General features: G+C 45.3%; 1 protein-coding gene across 1 annotated transcript in view; it reads left to right on the forward strand.

Annotated features, from left to right (window-relative positions):
• Positions 1–22,812, forward strand: part of Ddr (discoidin domain-containing receptor 2) — a 256,459-nt gene that overhangs the window by 140,664 nt on the left and 92,983 nt on the right. Inside the window, exon 4 of the mRNA XM_076314016.1 lies at positions 12,348–12,579. Coding sequence (XP_076170131.1) covers positions 12,348–12,579 — 232 coding nt within the window. The remainder of the gene's footprint in view (positions 1–12,347; positions 12,580–22,812) is intronic.

The following is a 22,812-nucleotide window of genomic DNA, read 5'->3' on the forward strand; positions in this document are numbered from 1 at the left end:
GGTATACCGTCGTGATTTGCCAGTGTGTGGAAATGTTAGAAATAAAAAATTGGGGATCGTTGTTTTTCGAGTAAATGGAATCTGACAATTTGCTCGACAACGGGAGCAGGATGATCGTGCAAGAAATGACCACCTTTTGCAACGATTGCACAGTGAAAATAATCGAGTATTTCTGTTCTTAAGTACACTACTGTTCAGAAATTGGGACGATCGCTCGACAGAAATAGAGTCGACCTTTGAAGTGTCGCGATCTCGTGAAAAGTAATCGTAAGGTGATCTTCGTGGAGTACAATTTAAAGGTCGAACTCTCTAATTTCATTTTCCTAAGTCGAATTTCCTCGAACGTTCTTTTCCACCGGAACGCGATTGAAAAAATAAAGATGATTGAAAAAAAAAGAGGAAGGTTGAAAATTTCCGACCACTCTCAATTCCGGAAATGTTTGAACGGTAGTGTATATCGTAGCGAGGATAAAATGTTTCTCCTGTTTCTTTCGTCGTCTGTCGAACCCTCTCTGCAAACGGTGAATCACGAGCACGTGAGTATCCAATCACGATGGAGTAGACACGGTTAATATTGGCCCGAGACGCGTAAGTCCGAGCTATTCTCGAGGAAAATGTACGCTCGAGCGTGGTTGCTCGCGACCGAAAACAATTTAAATACGCGCCGACCAGAAGACGCACTTCAGGGGGATTGTAATCCGGCGAAACGTACGAAAGCTTTGCAAACGGACACGTTTTATACGCGGAAGCCTCGGAAAGCATTAACCGGAAGAACTCGAGCAACGAGGACCCGAAGTTACACTTTGTCGATCCTTTGAAAAAACACGAGTACATTGTCGCGCGATGTATATTTAAATAGCGAGCGAGAAGTGTAAATTTAACCGTATTATTTAATCAATTTCGAGCGGATAGTTCCGGTGAAAAGGAACAGTGTTTATCGTTCGCGTTCGGAGAACGAGCATTGAGGGATTAAATTGTCTCTTCGATGTAGAACCCACCGTGTGATCTACAATCACACGTTTCGGAACTTCTTTGCCTTTAATTCGTTCGATCTGCCCTACAATTATAAAGTAATATTAAAACTGGTCAAGGAGAAGAGTTTCATCTCGATGATAAATATTGTATATTATGTATACAAATGGCTTTAAATACAATACCGTCCTTCTCTCTTTAATAACTTCTCAGTTCTACCCTCTGTACCTTCGTTTCTCGAAATCCGTCTCAACGCTCGTAACCGATACTCTAACCCGAACATCCACTCGATCTCTTCCCCTTCGTCTGGAACGCTCAACGTTCACGCCTAACCGCGAAATCTGCCACGTACGTGATACGCGTCCGGTGAAACGCTCACAACGTTGAATCTAGCTCGAAAAACAAAAACATCGAATGCAGTTCGAAGAACCAAAATGTTGAATCGTCCGTGTCTCCTCTCTGCTTCGAATTAACGCGGAGAAGATCACATTTTATCGACGATACGACGTATAATATTTAATAGATTTTATCACGTACCGTTAATTCGAAATACATCGGCCGGTGCATCGCTCATTATATTTAATAATACCGTAACCGAGCGCCGCGCGTTATTTCGGTCACGGCGCGACATTTATCGGGATATGCATAAATTAGCGAACAAGGAATAGAACAACGTATCTCTCTGAAATCTCGAGAGCAATCGTCGTCGAACAGCTCGTTACCTGTCTTGTCGACAACAGCCGCTCATTTCCATTTATCGATGTAATCGGTGGAATATTAGTGGAACGTAATAAAACATTGCAACGCGTACTTCGATATAATTATACCGCTCGTGTCAAGCGTCGTTCAAATGAGTCACGATACGATTCGTCTCAAGTGTTTCTATTATTTCTATCCGAGCTCCGACGTGTTTCTTCTAAGATGGAATTGAAATTTCGCGATTAAAGATCAAGGTGACAATAAAGAGAAACAATATCTTCGATGGTATTTCAATGACCGCGAGAAACCATGATTTTCAGGTAAAAAACTGTCCAGAGTATGGCTTCACTATCGGCGTTTAATTGAAGAATTTTAAACGACGTAAGAATACGTTACTCAAAAGTCCCTCTATTTTTTGGTTAACGATTTTGAATCGTCAGAAAACAAGTACCCTCGAGGTCAGGAAGTGAATAGCTTCGAGGTCAGGAAGTGAGTGGCTTCGAGGTCAGGAATTTAGTAGTTTTGAGGTCAGAAAGTAAATAGCTTCGAGGTCAGAAAACAAGTACCCTCGAGGTCAGGAAGTGAGTAGCTTCGAGGTCAGGAAGTGAGTGGCTTCGAGGTCAGGAATTTAGTAGTTTTGAGGTCAGAAAGTAAATAGCTTTGAGGTCAGAAAGTGAGTAGCTTCGAAGTCAGAAAGTAAGTGCCTTCAAGGTAAGGAAGTAAGTGGTTTCGAGGTCAGAAAGTAAGTAGCTTCGAGATCAGAAAGTGAGTAACTTCGAGGTTAGAAAGTGAGTAGCTTCGAGGTCAGGAAGTTAGTAGCTTTGAGGTCAGAAATTAAGTAGCTTCGAGGTCAGAAAGTAAGTGCCTTCGAGTTCAGAAAGTAAGTAGCTTCGAGGTCAGAAAGTGAGTAGCTTCGAGGTCAGAAAGTAAGTAGCTTCGAGGTCAGAAAGTAAGTAGCTTCGAGATCAGAAAGTAAGCAGCTTCGAGGTCAGAAAGTAGCTTCGAATCGCCAGAAAGCAATCATCAGAAAACAAGTACCTTAAAAATCAGAAACCAAGTGACTTCAAAATTAGAAAGTGTCTTCGAGATCTCCTCAAGCTTAGCGATTCGAGAATCAATTCTCCCTGAACTCGTTTCTCGCGGTCCCACCGTCTCGGTGTCGATACCGCGTCCGCGGCGATTTTTTTTCCGCGGTTTGTTGTCAATTTACGTAGTTTCGGTTCATTATTTCGCGCTCGCCGCTTCCCGAACACTTGTTTTCCAAACAAGTTTATCCGGAACACTTTGGCTTCGCTTTGGAGCGCTTTACCCTGCTGCGTGGGCTTCGGGTCACCGCACAGGCCAGCTCGTTAGGCCGAAATACATATTTTTCGAGCACAGTTTTCGCCACACGGCACGTTTCGTCTTCTCCGGGTAGAAGTAGCGGGGAGGGAGGGGTGTCGCGTAACGTAATCGTCGGTCGTTTCGCGTCTAATTAGCGAGAACATTAATCCCTCCCCGACGAAATGCTCACACGGTACAGCGTAACGTCCTGTAACGTTGCACCGTTTTCCCCGTAGCTCGCTCGACTTTTTCAAGCATTTTCGCAATTCCCTCGACGGACTGCCGCGTTATCATCGAAATTGCCGTATTATGGAAAAATTTAATTAGTTTTTACCGAGCGTTGAACGCTCCCGTTGCCGTGGGACGGGGCGTTGGGGCTCGGTCTCTCGTTCGCCCGGTCGCGATGAGTGGTCGAGCTGCACGTACGCTACCGGATAATAAAAGAAAGCGAGAGGTCTGCGGCCGTGTCCTGAATATCGCCACTCGAACCCGGGAGTAAGACGACCAACTTGACCGTGCCCGTCGATTCCTCTTGCTTAAAAATTGCTGATTGCATTGGTTTTATATCAGTGTTATTTCGTGTTCCCCACCACCGTCCGTGAACGCGAGTCGGATTTATTATTCGATTAAAGCTTGGATCGTTGGTGGCGCAATTTTGTGTTCATCGTACGGAGCGGATCGTTCCAAAACGAACGATATTAAATAACTTTCTTAATTCGTTTCAACGGCAAGAGGTTCGAGTTTACATGAGAATTGCGCCAGACGGGCGAATCGAATTGCCGGGATTGAATTCTCTTCGGTTTCGTATTTCCGGACCGATCGTCTCGGTCCCGATGTTATCAATCTCCTCGTTAACGATATTATTTCATAATTCCGTGGAAAGAAGTCTCGCGTTCGAAAATACCAAGGGATCTTTGAAATATGGGCACGAGAGACGGAGAAGATGGATTTGGAATATCTCGTTTTAATACGGTTTGAATCGCTCCGGCCAAGTGTACGGGGTGGTATCGTTACGAATTAATTGGTCGCGTAAATTTTTCCATGGATTTAATCCGATGCAGGGGATTCCACGGTTGAAAATAATCGATCACCCCCTAATTACTCGGAAACTTTCACGGAAGCCGGGAATAACTAGGAGAGTTAGAAACTGGGTGTAATATTTTAGAATTATCACCGACTTTAGTACTTCGGACTACAAAGGATTACTATTTCGCGTTAGAGCAAACATCTCACGACTACCGTTGCAATAAAATTAAATTTTTCTTCTCAACTTTCATACGATTTTACGATCCGTATAAACTGGGACTCTTATCCTCGGATCTCCCTCCACCTGCTGCGTCCTCGCGATGTATCGTTTCTCAGCGATTAAATCCGTTCAAACAGCGACCCGTAAATCGTCTCGTCGCGTTACGAACTTCGAACCTTCCGATCAAAGTACCAATCGAAGAATAATTTAACAAAAACCGCAAAATCTTCCCGTGAAATTTCATCGAGAGGAGCCAACAACCGCGAAATTGCACTGTAAGTTTTATCTCGCGTGCACGGTCGAACGACGGAACGATCAACGATCGAAAAAAATAGTGAAACCGGTATAAATTAATTAAACCGGTTCGATGATCACGTTCCCCGCGAAATTACATTTGGAGGAGGTGTTTTCAGTATTTTTCGCAAGGTGGCGCGTGCACGCGAAACGTGTAATACGTGTCTCGCGAATAAAAACATTTAGATCCGGGATTAATCTTCCGGATGTATCGCGGATACGTGGATGTTCGCGTCATCGCGTGGATGATTGTAACGCTCGTTCGAGGTGGTGGCATCACGGTCGGCCGCGGTGGCCCATTTTCAAATAACAAACGCTCGCGCTCCAGACGGAGCGGAGCGGCGAAGATGGTTTGCTGCGGCGTGTGCCGGTAACGATCGCAGGTCATTAGCAATGCTAATGCACCTTTCGACTGATGAGGCACCGTAATGCCTCTGGTCGGCCGGGCTTCCACTTTGGCGCATTTCTCCGAGAGGCTACTTTGGAACACCCAACCCATAAGGCTGGTTGCTCGGTCGGTTGGCTGCTGGGCCGCTACCATACATTTCGTCGGGACTATTGGCTTCCTATTAGGATCGAACTCCGTAACTAATTCCCCAGAAATTAGAATTCTCCCGATAACGGAGCTCCACCGTAAAACATTGAGGCCTCGGTCCTAATTGCGCGTGAAACTGAAAGCTTCTGGACCACCCTTCACCTTCGATTCGATAAATAAATGGCTCGCGGGGACTGACGATGTTTTTTCGAATCGGAGGGAGGAACCATCGGATGATTCCTAGGGTGTAATTTTTAAGCGTTGTTACCCAAAGGCAAGAGTTTGGAGAGTTTCTTTGGGGATCGAAGAAAGTGAATTAAACGTATCTTTTGTTAAACGTATCTCTTAGGTCTGTCTTCTTTCTCGTAGAGTTCACGATTGTTCATCCTGGTGTGTACTCGAAGGATTGTATCGATCGCACGGGCATACTTAGAAATGTACACTATCGTTATGGACTCAGTTATCGTCGAAGGGTATTGAACAAATTTAGAGAACTTTGATATTTTTTTTCGTTACCGCGAGAAGGTATTTTTTTTTAAATATTGCTCTTCTGTATCTATTGGCCATTATTGTAAAATGGAAAGGAGATCCGTTTCGAGTTCGGTAGAATATAGTAACATCGACAAGTAGAATGTGATTAGCATCGAATAGCGTTTGCTCAGTTACAAGCTTTGCGAGAGGCCGATCCAAATGTCTGATCCAACACGACTAACTATTACTTCCAAGATCAACGCCTACTCAGATTTCTTTTTCTCCCTACATTACTCAAGTATAACCCGAAATGAAGATAATAATCTCATTCAGAAATAGAGTATATACTTCACTTCATTCCTTTACCAAGTTTCCACTCGCAACACTCCCAAGGTCCACGAAACGTTTCGAGTACTCAACGCTCGAAGAACTTTATTCGAGGGCTGGCCGTCTCGATCAGGTGTATTCGCCAATAATAAAACTCTCCGTAAAACAGCGGAACCGTGATCTTAAATGGTCGTTAAATCGAAAGCCCCTTTCAATTCCGCGGAGAATAAGTGACGCAATATCGGACGCTCTTGAAACGAAGATTCCACCGATGTAATTTTTTTTAGGTGTCCGCCGTTCGGCAATATCGAAGAATATTACTCGATGGCGGAGTACCGTGATGAAGTTACGCGCGGTTGTTACGGTCGCTGTTTACGAGGGCCGGTGGAAGTTTATGATTAAAAACTCGGGGTAGGTTCGAAGGGCCTTAACCGGTACATTTCGAAGTTCTTTTACGTCTTTCCTACCCGAAACGTGGCGATTCCGGCGTTTCCCCAGCTACAAATTTTTCCGGTTCGGGGAAGGCACGTGAGGGAATTCCTACGATTCCTCGAGCACCATTTTCTTTCGTTATTACGACCAACTTACGGAGCATCTGGCCACGCTGATGGCGCTATTAACGAAAGGAACTGCTGTAACGGAGTCGGTATCGTACCAGCCACTTTAAACTTGTTTGCCCGCCATGAGCCGATTACGTAAACGCTACCGAACGTATGCTTCTTAAAAAACGATTACACCGTTCGCGACGGTGTCGTACCATCAACGATTTTCTCCACGTTGGTGCGAAACGATTGTCAATGTAGCTGTGCTCGTAGACGAGATCTCGCGAACCTATTAATACGTTCAAGACGATTACGTACGCGTACGCTATTGTATATACGCAGTCGAGCGACGTACCTTTTCAAAGCGGTGATTTTCCGATCGGAGTGACGCGCGTGTTTATTTTTATTAGAAGTTATTGACAGAGACGCGCGAACACTATCGCAAGATACCATCAGGTTTCGTTCGACTTGTTTTCATTTACGGTAGTTACGTCAGAAATACTCTAACATTCTGTCGCTTATGTAGCAACTTTCCAATGAATTAATTCGGAACGATAATACCTTCTCAATGGAAAAGGGAGTATCTCTCTACAAATCTAAAATCTATGCTAAAGATCTTACAAATATCGATCGTTTGGAATCCCCGAAATAAACAATTTCCGTTCCGGTGAATTCCAAACGCGATAAACAGTTTTAAACGTTCAGTGTATCTGGTTAGTTAAATAACAATTACGATACTCTGATCAATCGACCGAAAACCCTAGATAAGGTTACACCGTGCACGCGTACAGGCACACGTACACGCCGCGAGACGAAGCAATCCATTTATCCACGATCTTCGGTTCCGATACCCTCGCGCGGGAATTTTCGAAATTGATAAAAGTCGGTAGCGTCGTATCGAAACGCGCGGTGAAATGGATAAAGGAACTCTCGAATCTATCAACCGGACGCTATTGGACACTCGTGCGTCACGTTAATAGGTTTACGAGGGAGTTGGAATCGTTGGCCCGCGTTTCAACGGGAAGTATTCGTCATCTGTGGTAGAGGTACGGTAAAAACCTCTGGGCGGGTGAGTTGCACGGGCCAGTGTCGTCGAAATTTTCGGACGATCCACGTCGCGGCTAATTTCCTCGCTCGCGTAATTAACCCGGTGAAACGGGCAGACAATTAGCGACCTCGAGGCGATCACGGAATCAACCGGCGAAGGAAGGTCGGTGATAACTTTATTCGGATGAAATCCTGACTGAGGCAGCTACGTTGCCGGGAATTTCGGCTGCGCGACGTCGGTCTGCGGATAGACGAAAACGGGTTGGGAGGGGAGGGCAGGGATGAAGCCAGGACATTGTTAACAGCATTGCTGCCTAATTAACCGCAAACGCTTTCAGTGGGTTTCGCTCGGTCTATTGTTTACATGCGGGCATGCCGCCTGTATGATAGTGCTCGACGACCGAACCAGCTGAAATATTTCCATGGAGATTCTCTGCCGCTTTGTGTCACGCATACACGCGTCTATCCAGATCGGAGTGTAGCTCCCACAGGGTACGCCGACAGTTACGTCCACTCGCGGCCAATGCCTTCGGGAAATGTCCAAAGTAAACCGGCCGATTCGCGATACTCCATGTTTTTATCACGGGGAACTTCTTCTTTCGATTATCGCCCCGTGTCCAATCTGCCAATTGATTATCTCTTCTTAGAAACTGCTCGCAGAGCTGGTTCTAAGTGAATTTTCGACACGAGTTCGAGAATTTTTTAATTACTTTTCCTGGGTATACGTGCTATGTACGCAGGCTAATCATTTTCGTTTCTTCGAAAATTGTTGTAGAGTTGGATGTAACTAAATTTTTTACTCGGATTTGGTCAACGTTACAGCAGATTTTTTAGTTACTTTTGGTGGATATTAAATGCTCCATATGCGAGTTAATAATTCTCGTTTTTTCGAAACTCGTTATAGAATTGAATGTTAATGATTTGTAGATCTGGGTTCGGTCAGTATGTATTTTCTATTCATTTTGATATTTATTATGGTCTTTAAATTTTTGATTCAACCTTTTCTGCGTACAGAGTAGATTATATATAATCGTTGCATAGAGTGTATTCTTAAATAAATATTACTTTAAAGAATAAATTATTGTACAAGTTTTCGAAAATTGCGTTTATATGGAACATGGTGTTTCTCTTCCATGTATCTTCCTCTATCGTCTTGTAAATTATTCAAAGAGAAATCTAACGATTTCATAACGACACCGCATGAAAATAATCTTGAACAGGGAAAAGTTATTAGTCATACTTCGGTACTGATATACGAGCTACGTTGATGAAATATTTCAACACTGGAATTAGTTCAACGCTAGAATAAGGGATTACTTTCGAAAGGTACCGAGATAAAAATACTGCGTATTTAAAATTCGGGGAACGAATAGGCCAGGCAATCGGTCTGGCACGAACTATCCATCCGTTAGAAAATCGTTCGTTCAAGATCTGTCTAGCAACTCGACTGAAATATGGCGATGCACCATCATGCATAAACCACGTACGACGGTACAACATCTAATGGAACTTCTTCCAATAACTCGTGCAATCGATTACTCGAGAAATTTACATAAAATTGACCGGTTAATCTCCCATCAAGGATAACAGGTTCGATCGCATTATCGTCAATTATCCCAGCCTGGACATTTACACCGAATTGTTGTCGGTGATCGAATAATAGCACGGGTAAAATTTTCACTCATGGAACATTGTCCAGGAACAAATTGACCGATTAAGAATTACCAAAGTACAAAGTTGATTATAACTCGAGAACAACGTTAAACAGGACCCTCGTTTACACAGGACATCTAATTCCATCGCCTCGATTTTTCTCCCGACTATCGCACGAATCGAATTCTTTTCCCGCGGATAATACTTCATACATAATTTCTTTTAATTTTTCAACGATATTAAACTTTCCCTACGTCCATTCTCGTAATAAAATCACCTTCGATTTTTCTACACCCTACAATTAATTTCCCATCAGCCAGTTAACATCGAGAGTTGAACGACCCGAAAAGCAAGTACTAAAAACAAAATTACGAAACGTCCACCGACTTGAAAAACTCCCTGAAAATCGTATCATACGCGATAAAAGAAATTTCAATTCGTTCACCGATAACTGCTCATCTCGCCGCACTCGGATCTCCGTAGTTACATCGCAACAAATTATGACCGTTGCGCGCGTTGCAAAAGCGAAACAAAGAATTACAAGCTGTCAGGACCACGGTTTACCCAGCGGCGCTGTAGGTCAGGTTTCATTAATTTTAATTGGCGAGGGAGGGGGGAATCCGCGCGCAATATCGAAGCGAAAAGGTATCCGGGTTGGTGAAAGAATTTCATTTCGAGACGATTACCGTGATAACGAGCTTCGAAAATCGGTGAAATTGTATCGCGGACGCGGCCAGTAAGTCACTTCGAAACTTTTCCCTCTTTATACACCTCCCCTCTTGCGAGTGATAACAAGTCCCCCGTACGGGGGGAGCGCCCCCTCTTGTACTCGTTCGCCGATATCCTTAATTCCGAAAGCTCGTTGCACGGTAAATAGAGCTGAAAATTAAACTCCGCCGGCTTTCTTATCGCGCGAAGAATCTCCGTGCCGTACATAATGCGATCTTGTTATCGGGCCGTGTTATTTTTAGCCGGAATTACACGCGCACACGTATGCATTAACCCGTGTCTGTCGAGCGTGCACCGTCCGTGTATCCCGTATGCATCTGGGCCACATTCCCCGGGCACTGAATTAAAAACGCATTTCGTGCCCGAAATTATGGCCTCGGTGTTCTCGCGCGAGCACCGCTTGTTTCCTTTTTGCTCGGGGATCGAGGGAAGGGGCACATCGTTCGCGATCGCGCGCGTGCTCGCCTTTAAGAGGCCAGGCGCTTTAAGAGCAGCCCCGGGTATGCAAAATACGAGTGGTTCTGTCTTGGAACGTTTCTTTTTTTTCTTCTACGTAGAAGGCATTCGATGTATCTTTTTCCGGCCATCGTGCCGGTTCGAAGCCAGCCACCGGGGCATTAAGGACGATTTGCATAAATTTCGAGGGGGAAAAATTCGTAAAAATGCGTAACATTCATCACCGCGAGGCGCGTTGCCACGAAACGAGCCGCGACGAGAGAGAACGAAACGCGTTAGAAATATCTAGACGATCGACTTTTTACAACACGATGGACATTTTAATTCGAAGCGAGGTATTTCGGTGTGTTTTTTTCGCTACCAGGTAGATATAAAGGTGTACGATTAAGTGTAGAGTTTTTGTAAGAATTGTGATGCAAATGTAAAGAAGGAAGCTCGAAAACTGTGAGATCTGTTCACTAGTGACCGCGAAGCACCTACTTTGCGAGGTCAGTTGCAAAGGTTCCTCGTTCGTAGACTGCTTTTCGAAAGAACGTGCTCTGAAATTAAAAAGAAAAAGTAGTCTCGCGTATCGTGCAATCTTGGAACCAACTTAGTAATCATAAATATCGTAAAAGAACACGTCAATCTTCCCTATGAACTAAAATAGCGTCGTATAACTCTCACAGTTTCTTTGACCCAAAAAAAGACCTCTAACTATTCGCTGATTATCTTTTCCAAAATCTCGCTAATTTTAATCTCTCGGAGTTATCCACGAATTGAAAAGCCATTTTTCTTCCGATCGAGGTACAAATGTTGAGCAAAATGGATCGAAATACACATTGAGAAACGTTGGCGCGGTGAATTACACGTACGAAGAAATACATACTCCTCGACCGTTCTCTCGGTAAAAATAAAAATAAAAAAAGCCGGCAGGAGCAGGTACTGAAGAAATACAAGCGAAAACCCGAAACTGTTATTTTTTTCCATTCTCGCGCACACGTGACCGCTTAAATCCTCGTTGCGCGTACGGTTCCCGTGGATCGATGCGGCACGTCGAAAATCTTGAATACGCGTCGCCGCGACGCGTGGCACCGGAACGAGCGTTCCCCGGAGAATTTTTTCAGCCGGAACACTCGTCGAAGATTGAACGCGTTACGCTCGTCAAGCCGCGCGAGTGCACCGAGCGGAACATCCATAATAATGCCGTGCAGCCCGGGTGTGGCGCGATGTAGAAGGGGTATGTGTGTGTGTGTGCGTGTGTGCGTGTGTGTAGCGAGGTGGGTTCGCAATCGAAACTGCTTGCCCCGTTGTTCTCGGCGACGATGTAAATGGGTCAGAACCGGGCGCGATGATTAAACACCGATTGCTGTCACTCTCTCTTATTTTTACGTCGTTCGAGCTCGCGGCCCGACCTGGCCGCTCACCGTCGAAAGCCATTATGGCGAGAAGGCTGCTCGATACACATAAATGATTATAAATAACTCGAAATCGATAGTGAAAAAACCTCCGTTTAAACGATCGCTCGTAAATCAATCCCGGTGTCATTAATTTATACACGAACAACCCACCCCCCAACCCCTCCACCGTTCTCCTTGCGCTTCGCAACCCCCTCCAGCTTCCATCGATACCGATGTGGAACCAGCGCGCGGAACGAGACCGGGAGAAAAAGAGGATCCATTAATTATTTTTTTACGCGTCGCGTATTGGAAAAACCGAACGAAGCGGGGAAACGGGGGAGAGGAGGAGGAAGAGGCGCGAAGATAGAATATATTTTCTCCCGTAATTGGAGAGATAGAGGAGAGAATCCCAAGAGAGGGAGAGACTACTTTTAAATATTGCCTTTATTGCTTATTCAATGAACAACCTACGTATCGGTAGCTCGCGAGAGGATGCGCGAAAAGATTTTTCCTATCGTACGGTATGCATGTATGTATCTCTCTCTCTCTCTCTTTGTATATATGTATGTATGTATGTAGGTGATTCCCTGGTAAATGTGTAATATTTGCTCGAGAATATTCCCTTCAACGTGAACGTCGTAATAATTCTTGGCGTAATTCCTCGGTTTCCCCAGGCTGAGACAAGACAAGGGCGGTGGCGCCTGGTGCCCGAAAAATATCGTCACGAAGGAGGGCAAGGAGCACCTCGAGGTGAATCTGCACAGTCCGCGTATACTGACGTCTACCAGGACCCAGGGTAGATTCGGGAACGGCCACGGGGTCGAGTACACCGAAGAGTACTTCGTCGAATATTGGCGACCGGGGTTCAACAAGTGGGTGCGATGGAGAAATCGACGTGGCATGGAGGTACGTACATACCTTCTGGCTGCTGGCTGTCGGATCGATTCGCCGGTCGGACCATTTTTTTTTTCCTTTTTTTTCCCCTTCCTTTCTCTTTCTCCGCTCGAAACTCTTCCCGCTCTCCTCGTATTCGCAGCTTCTCGCGTTCGTGACCGACCGCCTTTTCCCCTTTTTTCCATTCGTTAGGAACGCGATGCTCGAAGGAACACGCGATTAGTCGTCCGATTCGTTCTTCGGGCCGGTGGTCGATCGATCGGTGAGCAGTCGCGCGACGCACGTCGGCTCACCGTGTGCAACTTCCTCGCATAACGCGAATGTCACGGGAGTTTCTACGCCCGGAATTTACCGAGAGACGGGCGACAACAATTTACAGGAGGCCGGTTCGTACGCGGGACGTCAAAGGACGTTGTTTCGTGAAGTTGACCGCGCGTTCTGCGCGTGCGCCTCGAGTCGCGCGCAGGTGACGTCGTCGAGTCGCGGTCGAGACCGCGAGTAGCATCGACTCCGTTGCGGGCTCTCTACCGATACGATCGTATCTCGACGCGGAGTGTTCCATCGTGCGGAGTTTTCCATTGAAAAGAATCAATTCTCCATTTCTATCAACGTAAACGCGTACGTTCGATAAACTCGAACGGTGAAACAACACCTCTGCGCTCCCGGGTTCGTGAAAGTTACACTCCCGTCGCGAAAGAAAAGAAAAATCATTCAATGCTCTCGATCCGCTCGCAGATTCGAGGGACTATTTCCCGCGAGGTTCCTTTTTCAGATTCCGCGGTCGTGCAAATATTACGAGCACGGATCCGTCGGCACGGAGTGCCGGGACGGGGGTTACGAAATTAAATTCGCTTCCGATTAAGTTTGAACTACGGCGCGAACTTCCTGCTCGGTATCGTTGCCCGTATCCAATCTTCCGACCGCGTTCACCGATCGCGGAGAACTTCGTTTACAAATACGAGTCGCTGATCGTCGCTTCCTCTCGTACGTTCTCCGTTTCGCGTGTTTTTTTTTTCTTTCTTTTTCTTCTTCGACCCTCCGCCAGGGATTTTTACCTCGGTCCGTGATTTTTCATACAACGCGTCGCCTCGAACGGATTGTTATATCGAGCGGCCAATTGCAAAGCAATTTCGCGGCGAGAACCCGGGCTCGACAGAATTAATGCGGTGCCACTCTTTATAATTGTTCTCGTCAAGGAAATCGGATTACGGGTTCATCCCGGCTCGGCCGGGACAAAGCATCGCCGGCGTAATTCCATTCTTTTGAACGGGGAAATCTGCGCGTATCGCGGAAGCTTCGTGCCCGATAGCCCCGAGGCCGTCCACCGTTTGTATTCCTGGACGGTGGATAGGTAGGTTGGTAGGTAGGTAGGTAGGTAGGTAGGTGCCTCTCGGTGCTCACCGGTCGCCATGGACCGAGTGGACGTATCTATATCGGTCGAGCGCCTGTGACCGGTGTAAGCGGCCGTTACAACGGGCTACGTGTTAATTAACGTCTCTTTAGCATGATAATCTGTACGCGATATCCATTAGCTCGTCAAAATACATCATGCCCGGTAAAGCGATTTACCGACGCCGATGAAATTACGGGGAACAGGCTCTTCGAGCCGTCGCCTTAAATTATTATTACGCGCGCACGCCTAGCGAGCGTACCAAGTCCACCGAGACGGTCACTTGCGATAATCACGCGGATGAAGTTCATTCGTTGGAACAGGGAGGGGACGAGACCGCGTGGAACCACCGCGATACCGTGTCACGCGTGATCGCGCCTCGAGGATTACGCGATACCGATGCTCGTGCCGGGGAAATTGACCAGGAAATCGTTTTAGAACGAAATAACGCGTAATCGAGTCAATATAGTCGATTATTCGACTTTGGGGTTCCCGAGGACGCGTGGAATGTTTGTAAAATTACCGTGGACGATTCACCGGGCGGTTCGAGGGTGGCGGGAAATCGGGCGGGAAATCGTTTTAGAACGAAAGGCGTAATCGAGTTAATATCCTCGATTATTTAATTTCGGATGTGGAACCTCGTGTTTGTTGAGAAACGATCGTGGATTACGAGATATCGATACCGGTGAGGGAAATCGAATGGAAAATCGTTTCGGAGCGAACGACACGAATCGAGTTTATACCGTTACTTACACAATTTTGGTATTTCAGGAATGCATAGACCGTTGGCGAAATTGTACTCCCAGGATAAAGCAGCTTTAGGTTTCGCCGTGAAGGTAGCTCGCGCTTCTGAAACTCGTTCCGAAGGGCTGTAAATTATTTTCAACGCGTTCGTTACCGTGTCGCTCTTCCACGAACGACAGTGGAATATTAATTTTTTTCTTAAGCTATAAAATACGTCGCGATATTGCCGTAATATTTTAAATCGTCGCTTCCTTCTCTCAGCGGAGAAGAAACGTTAAACGAATGGATAATATTCACCGTGCAACAGTGTACATTGAGAATCATATTTTCGTTTAACGTTTAACGCCAGTGTGTATTCTCTCGTTCGTTTATTCTTACGTCGGCTCGATCGTCTTTGCGCTCCAATTTCCCGAGAAGTTATTTCGTTTACGTTGCGTCGAAAAATACTCGATTATTTTTACAAGTACACCTTTTCGCGAACGGAATCGATCATTCGTCGTACGACGAAAACGACAGGTTTTGGGTCGCGCGAAACATGGTAGAGTCTCGCGTCGAAATTTCGTATTTTCGTAGAATCGATCGTGCCTTGGCGTCGATGTGGAGGAATCGTTTTCGATATTCCGTTCGGTATCGAGAAAGTAGTCTCGCTTTTGTTCACGGGCCACGACCCGCATTGGCAAATGGAATTTTAATGGACGAGCGCGGTAAAGCGACTGCATTTATTCGCTCGTCGAAACAGCCTGGTCATAATCAATCGTAACGAGCGTGGTCCATTTTTCAATTCCTCGAGAACAGGCCATGAATTGCGTGTCTAACCGTAAGTGGACGGAACACTCTGTCTCTATCAACAGTTTCGATTCACACCGATCGATGAACGAACCTTTTACCGTTTCACGAGTTTTTCGAACCCTCGCCGCGTGCACACGAACACCGACGTAGCGAGCCGGGGTCTCAGTCGAGGGTCTTAGAGGACCCAGTACTCGTTTGTCGTCGTATGGTCTCGTAAACAAGAATTTTGGTACGTTCGTAGGAGGAAAGTTTCCGCCCTGGAGCATCTGCGTACCAGACCAACGTACTTTCCTTCGAGACAATAGTGAGCTCCCCGAGACATTGTCTCTCGAGTTTACAACCTTGACGGTCACGGTAAGAAACAGGTGGTTGACAGTCTTCCACCTTCTTGACCTTTGAAACGTGCTTTAAATCTTACCCTTTACGAGGATGGAAACACCGAGTGTTCGATCGAGATCGATTAGAAATGTTCTCGAACTTCTTTTCTCTGCACTCGCGATTTCCTTCTCTGTGAAATTTAACGTAAGAGAAAACGCGTTGGTTTTCACAGAATTCGTTCGGCGAATAATATCTCGTTTGTAAGACACGATTAAAAGAAAGTACGGTAATCCAAAGTCCAATTCTAGCTCGCGTTATTTGTGTACAGTGTTGTTGTTCTTGAATGTTCAAACGCATTAAAGTTATGGACGCACAGGTGTGTAAGGTTGAAAGTGTTCCAGGTTTAGATAATGCGATGTAATTCTGCGTAATTCTTAAACATTTTGGTTACCACGGACTTTTATAATCGTTCTGCACGAGACACTGTATTACAGACAATGGTTGTTCGTTGATGTTCGATTAAAGTAAGTTTATCGAGAACATAAAAATATCTTAGGTTAAGGGAAAGTTCTTTTCCAAAAGTTACTGGAAAAGAAACCTTCTTTAATATTACGTCTGTTTCTTTAATATTACTTTCAAGTATAAAATTTCGAACAGATCCAAAAATTTCGCTGTATTTCGAATCACGATTAATCGATCGTATCGAAGGATGATCATCGATGCGAAAAATAAAAGCTCTGCAGCTCTCGCGTTACTTTCGTACCCAGTCTTTGTTTACCTACACCCAGCTGCCTTTGTCTTACTTTTCGTTTGTACACCAAAGTATTCGCGGCCGTAAACAAACAAATAATTAAACCAGCTATCAGCAGGCTCGGCTCGATATCTCGGTGCCTCTGCCAGTACACGAGAAAAGCATCGTGCCGCGAAAGTAATTTTCAACTCCGAGCCAAGTTCTCTCGCTCTCGCGAGATCTCCTCGTTATTCAACAAAGCAGTAAACGTCGTTGGAAGATTTCCGATATTCTTCTCGGTGGTCGCTTCGAATACGCGTATCGTGCATCTGCGGGAAGAAGGCGAACGAATGTTTACATCCCCACTCTTCTTTGTAGTTTACTATCTCCCGTAACATCACACCCGAAAGTCTACCAGCATCTCCCCTGCAACGATACCAAACGTTCTACGTTCAAAATTTGCGTCGATCTTTGTCAACCCCTATCTCAAAAGTCTAGTAGCTCCCCCACAACAGTGCCAAACGTTCTACGTTCAAAAATTTACATAGATTTTTATCAACCCTTATTTCAAAAGTCTACCAGCTTCTCTGTAACAGTACCAAACATTCTACGTTCAAAAATTTGCGTCGATCTTTGTCGACTCCTATCTCAAAAGTCTACCAGCTTCTCTGTAACAGTATCAAACGTACTACGTTCAAACATTTGTGTCGATCTTTGTCAACCCTTATCTCAAAACTCTACCAGCTTCTCTGTAACAATACCAAACGTTCTACGTTTAAAAATTTGGGTCGATCTTTGTCAACCCTTATCTCAAAAGTCTACCAGCTTCTCTGTAACAGTATCAAACGTTCTACCTTCAAACATTTGTGTCGATCTTTGTCAACCCTTATCTCAAAACTCTACCAGCTTCTCTGTAACAATACCAAACGTTCTACGTTTAAAAAGTTGCATCGATCTTTGTCAACCCTTATCTCAAAACTACTATATACCAGCTTCTCTGTAACACTACCAAACATTGTACGTTCAAAAATTTGTATCAATCTTTGTCAAATCCTATCTCAAACACGTATCGCACATCTACAAGTAGAAGACAAACGAATGTTTACATCCCCACTCTTCCCTGCAGTTTACTATCTCCCCCAACATCACACCCAAAAGTCTACCAGCATCTCCCCTGCAACAATACCAAACGTTCCATATTCAAAAATTTGCATCGATCTTTGTCAATCCCTATCCCATACAACAACAACACACATGACATCGGAGTATCCGATAGAAGGTAAACAAAAGTAGAAGACGTAAACACTCGGTACCCTTGTTCTCGCAAAGGAACAGTACCCAGTCACCCGATTTCGGTTGAACGTAACGCGTATCCCCTCTCGTTGATCTTCACACCCTATTTTCTGGCCCAGACGTTCTTCCCATTTCCGCGCGGATTCGTTGAAAGCGGGGTAGAGCGGCACGGATTCAACTTGTACGCGTGGGAAAGGAATACGAACGGACGAAGAAGAGGGTGAACTCGTGGGTGGTGGTGGAGGATCGAGAATCGCCAGGAGAAGAAACGGGAACGGTAGAATTTAAGAGGAAACGGAAGTTGGAGGAGGATAAGAAAGAACACGAACGTTTACCCTGCAGCCTCAATCTGGGCGGCATGTGATCTTTGTGCCAGCGCTCTTTTTCCTTTGCTCCTTGCACTTTGAATACAACCCGGGACGAAGGAAAGACCTCGCTCGAGGGGCAGGGGGTGGTGAGGGAGGGGGCTCGGTGAGCGAGAACAACCCGGATCGCGCGACGGAGAGGAAGAGACGTAGATGGAATGGGAAAAAGCAAAACGACCGTGTTATCGCCCCGTTGTACGTGACCCGAGCCCTCCGCAGGCATTTTTCTACGGCAGACGTAGTCGCCGCTCCCACGAATAAGGGGAGAATTGGGGTGGGGGTGGAAACGGGCAACGCGAAACGAAAAAGGGCTTTTCCGTTTCCGATCGACCCTACGGAACATTTCCATGCCGTCGCGATTTCCTTTTACCCAACGTTACCTCGCACTCTCGTCGACGCTGCGCGAAATATATTAAATAAGATCGGGGAAAAAAAAAGAGAGAGGCGAACAACGATCGAGAAAACATTTTCGACGTCTCGAACGGTTTACGACGGGACACGCGTGCATCCTGGAAACTCGTATTCGGTGAAGGATAGAATCTGCAACCGGGATGGATCGTCTCTGGAAGCGTACGAACACCGCGCGATGAAAACGCGCCGAACAACGGTGTTGCAAATGTCCGCGCGGCCCGTACGCGCTCTACCGTTTACGCCTGGATCAGCTCTGGTACCGAGCGTGTGCTCGATACGCGTGCAATTTATCTCAAGACAATAACCATAAGGTTCTGGATACTGGGTTCCAAATATTACAGTTATTGGAATCGAATAACTGGGTTCTTGGAAGTCTGCTAAATATCTAGCACGTCGTTGAACCACCTTTCCCAATTTTAGTATTTTTAATCATTTTTGTTGGAATGAATGCAACAACGATCTTAAGGGTGCCAGATGTCGATGTCAATTTTAAGAACGGTTTGGCCGTTTTTCCTTTTGGTTTTTCTTTTTTTCGAGTTCCAAGTCCAGAGTCAGAAAGACCACACGACACTGTCGTGGTTCACATCAAGACATATCACTATATACGTATTTGTTCAAACTTTATATTCTTGTATATACAATAACTGTACTACTAGATACGCGAAATCTATGAATATTATAATAAAGTAGATATTATAATCTGAACTTTACAACAATTTTGATTTCCAAGAACCATCGGTTTCTAACTAACATTCCCACTCCAGGTTTCTCTTTCCTCCAATACGACTGTACATCTCCTAGATTCCAATCAACCAATAAGATGTCGAACCAAATACTTAAAATAGAAGAATTGACACGTAAAGCGAGATTCGGGGTCGAGTTTTCGAAGACAATCAACTTGCCAACTTACGCCAACTTACGCCAATAATACACGACGTATACACCAATGTGAATAGCAATCGACAAGACTTATCTTTCAATTCCAACGATCTCGATACCCGTGAAAAGTTGTCGAGAAACGCAATCGACAAGACGCTCCAAATGAGCACGCAACAAACGGTTTCTCAAGAAAAAAATATCGAAACCCTTTCGTTTCCCCAGAGCCTTCGCGAGTAATTTTCATCAGTCGCGAAACGTATTAAAGGTTACTACGAAACGAGAGATGAGAAGTATCGCTAAAGGGAACGCGCGTAAAGATTCCTATTGGCGGGAAATATGTTTTTGGAAATATTTCACCGAGAAACTCGCGCGGAATCGGGAAACGATCGATCGGAATTATCGTTCGCTCGACCTGAATATTCGGATTCTTTTTTTTTTTTTTTCTTTGGCGTTGATTCGCGGAGCACGCGAGAGCAATCGCGAGCGGAATTGCGCACTCTTCGCTGTCTGTTCTCTTTCAACGAAGAAACGAACAAAGAGGAAGACGAGGAACTGGATAAAGCGAAAGAGGCGGAATTTATAAAGGGGGAGTGGTGGAATTGGGTGCGAAAAAATCGAATTTTTCGACGGGTTATTGTGGAAGACCTCCTTAAACCGAAAAGGAGGTGGCGCTCATTTGAATTCAGGGTGGTACGGTGAGAGACATGGACCAACGGGGACGGTATATAGATGCATTCTGATGAAAACGGAACGGAATACGACGGCAGTCCGGCTAGATACCACCTCTTCCTTTTGCGTTAGGGTGCTCGTTGTCGTGCCTGCGGTGGGACAATTGCCAACGGTGGACGTGTTTCATTAACGTCGACGTACCGGCGCCAGCGACGGAACTCTCCGAACCACCTTCATTTGCGGCGTCTTTCCACTTACGTTCGTTATATAAATGAGTATCAAGGAATTCAATTATCCCCGGGGAAAATATTCACGGGGAACGATCGCCGATAACTCGAGACTCGAACGTGTCGCGACGAAAGTGAAGCGATCGAACGAATTTTCAATCCTCGGTTTATATATTTTCGAGAAAGCGTGTGAATGTTACCGATTTATCGTCTAGGAAGTACGTTGGATCAACCGATAGAAAGATAGTTAGAAAAGTCGAGACGATGTTTCGTCGTACAGCAAATTTATAATTTAAGAATGGAATTAAATTTAGAAAATTAGGGAACTGTTCTTAGGAGATCATCAGAGATATTGGAAAGCAAACGTATTGTGGGACAATTGAAAAATTTTCAACGGTTAAATTGCCTGAGGAACGTATTAGATGTAAGAAAAGTATCGTGAATGTTGAATAGAGATTAGTTACATTCAAAGTTTATAATTTGAGAAAGGAAATATATTTGTAATCTTTGGCGACAATTCGTTATCCAGATTAGTCAATACGATGGGATATCTTTTAAAACGTTATCCAGCATTGAGAAATTAACAAGAAATTGCATTATCTCGGCTCGAGAAATGGTACAAGGAAACAACAAATATGTAGTGAAATTACAAATATCAAATACACGGATAATTACGTACCAGATAATAAATTACAATTCAAACTAAAAAACGAACACAGTTCGAAGACCCACGTTGCAAATTATTCTCCTCTCTGTACTTCAATTCTCTTGTACACAACTTCTAAAAATAATCCACTCCTGTAAAATAACACCCAATTCCAAATTAAAAAAGGAATTCCATTCAATCGTATTCGGTTTACGAAAACATAATTCGCAGAAGATAAATCGCGAACCGTGTTGAATCGTTCACTTTGTCGTTAATATTTACCATGGTGGTTTGCGTATGTAGATACGAATCGACGAAATTACGCGAGTTCCGTGCAACGGGATTGCGCATACTTTCAACAATTTCCGGCAACAGACCGCCGACGGAGCGTGGAATCGCGCGAAGAAACGCGTACACGTCACCGGTTCTAATTTACCGGCTTACGTTTCGAAAACCGCGCCCTTAATAGTCCCCGTTTCCGCGCGCGAAACTATTTAACCGAACGGGATCTCGCATAAACGTGCCTATAGTGTGGTAATTTTCGTGCGGGAGATTTATCGGCCGCGCTGCCGGGATTCTAGCAAAAGGAGGACACTACACGCGAGAAACAAGACACGGTTGCTCCCCAATGATAACATTCCCAGAGGTGTGTCGCGATAAATCCGCAGGTGAAAGTCAACATGTACCGTTGTTCCGTGCGAGGCGGGGTAAAATACACGTATCCGCGTTTCACGTTGCCGGAATAGAGCCGTCGCGTTTCCGTGCAGTCTTTAACGAGACGTTTCTGCGCTTTTTCAATTCCGTTACGAAAACGTGTTTCACATTTACCGCGGCAGGTTCGATTCCCGTTGACTAATTACGGCCGATCGAGTTCCACGTTTTTTCGTTTTTAACCGTGATTACGAGCGGATCGAGTACCGTGTCAACGTTACCGATAACGTGTAACAAAGTATCGTTACGTATCGAATCGTTTCGATACCAGCGCTAAAGTATCGATAGGTATCAATTACCGACGGAACGTACTCGGTATTAATTTTCGATACGCGCTCGTAACGAATACAGATCGGTATCGTTACCATTTAAATCGAGTAGGCGTCCCGTTAGAAATTTCACTAATTTTACCCCGCTACGTTTCCCAATTACTCGACGTTTCATCCGTTCGTGTCGCTCGCTCGAATATCGTTACTTTTAATACGCTTACTCGGTATTCTAGCGGTAATCGTAACGCTCGCGACACCTTTTAATACCAACGTATCGAATACCCCGGTTACCGAGTCGCTCGAGTATCATCGATATCGTATCGGTGGGCGTCGCTAATTACGATTACGTCGACGATTAAATCGGAAACCGCGGAACGACACCGAGATTCGCGGAAGATACGGTATAATTTCCTCGCGGGACCAAACATCGCGTCGGATTAATTAAAACAGGGTCGAAGGAGAACGAGAAAAAAAAAAGGAAAAAGAAGAAAGAAAAAAAAAAATGATTAATGCCCATCCGTGACGTCAAAACCGCGCGTTTAAACGAGAGGGACGGGCCCCACCCCCTTTGCGCACACCCGTCACGGCGCCGACGAGTCTTCGACTTTTGTTTGACTTGACGACCGCCTCGCTTAAGTCCACAGATACCGACTGTAATTTCCATCGAAATTTCAATCTCGTTTATCCGTAAAGTAACTTCCACGAGCCCCGTCCGTCGCAGTAACGTCCCCTCGCGCCCACCCCTCCACCCCATCCCCCACCGTGCCCGTATCCGCGTCGTTTCCACCCCCTCGGGCGATCGTC

Source organism: Ptiloglossa arizonensis, chromosome 6, assembly GCF_051014685.1.
Source record: "Ptiloglossa arizonensis isolate GNS036 chromosome 6, iyPtiAriz1_principal, whole genome shotgun sequence".
Lineage (NCBI taxonomy): Eukaryota > Metazoa > Arthropoda > Insecta > Hymenoptera > Colletidae > Ptiloglossa > Ptiloglossa arizonensis.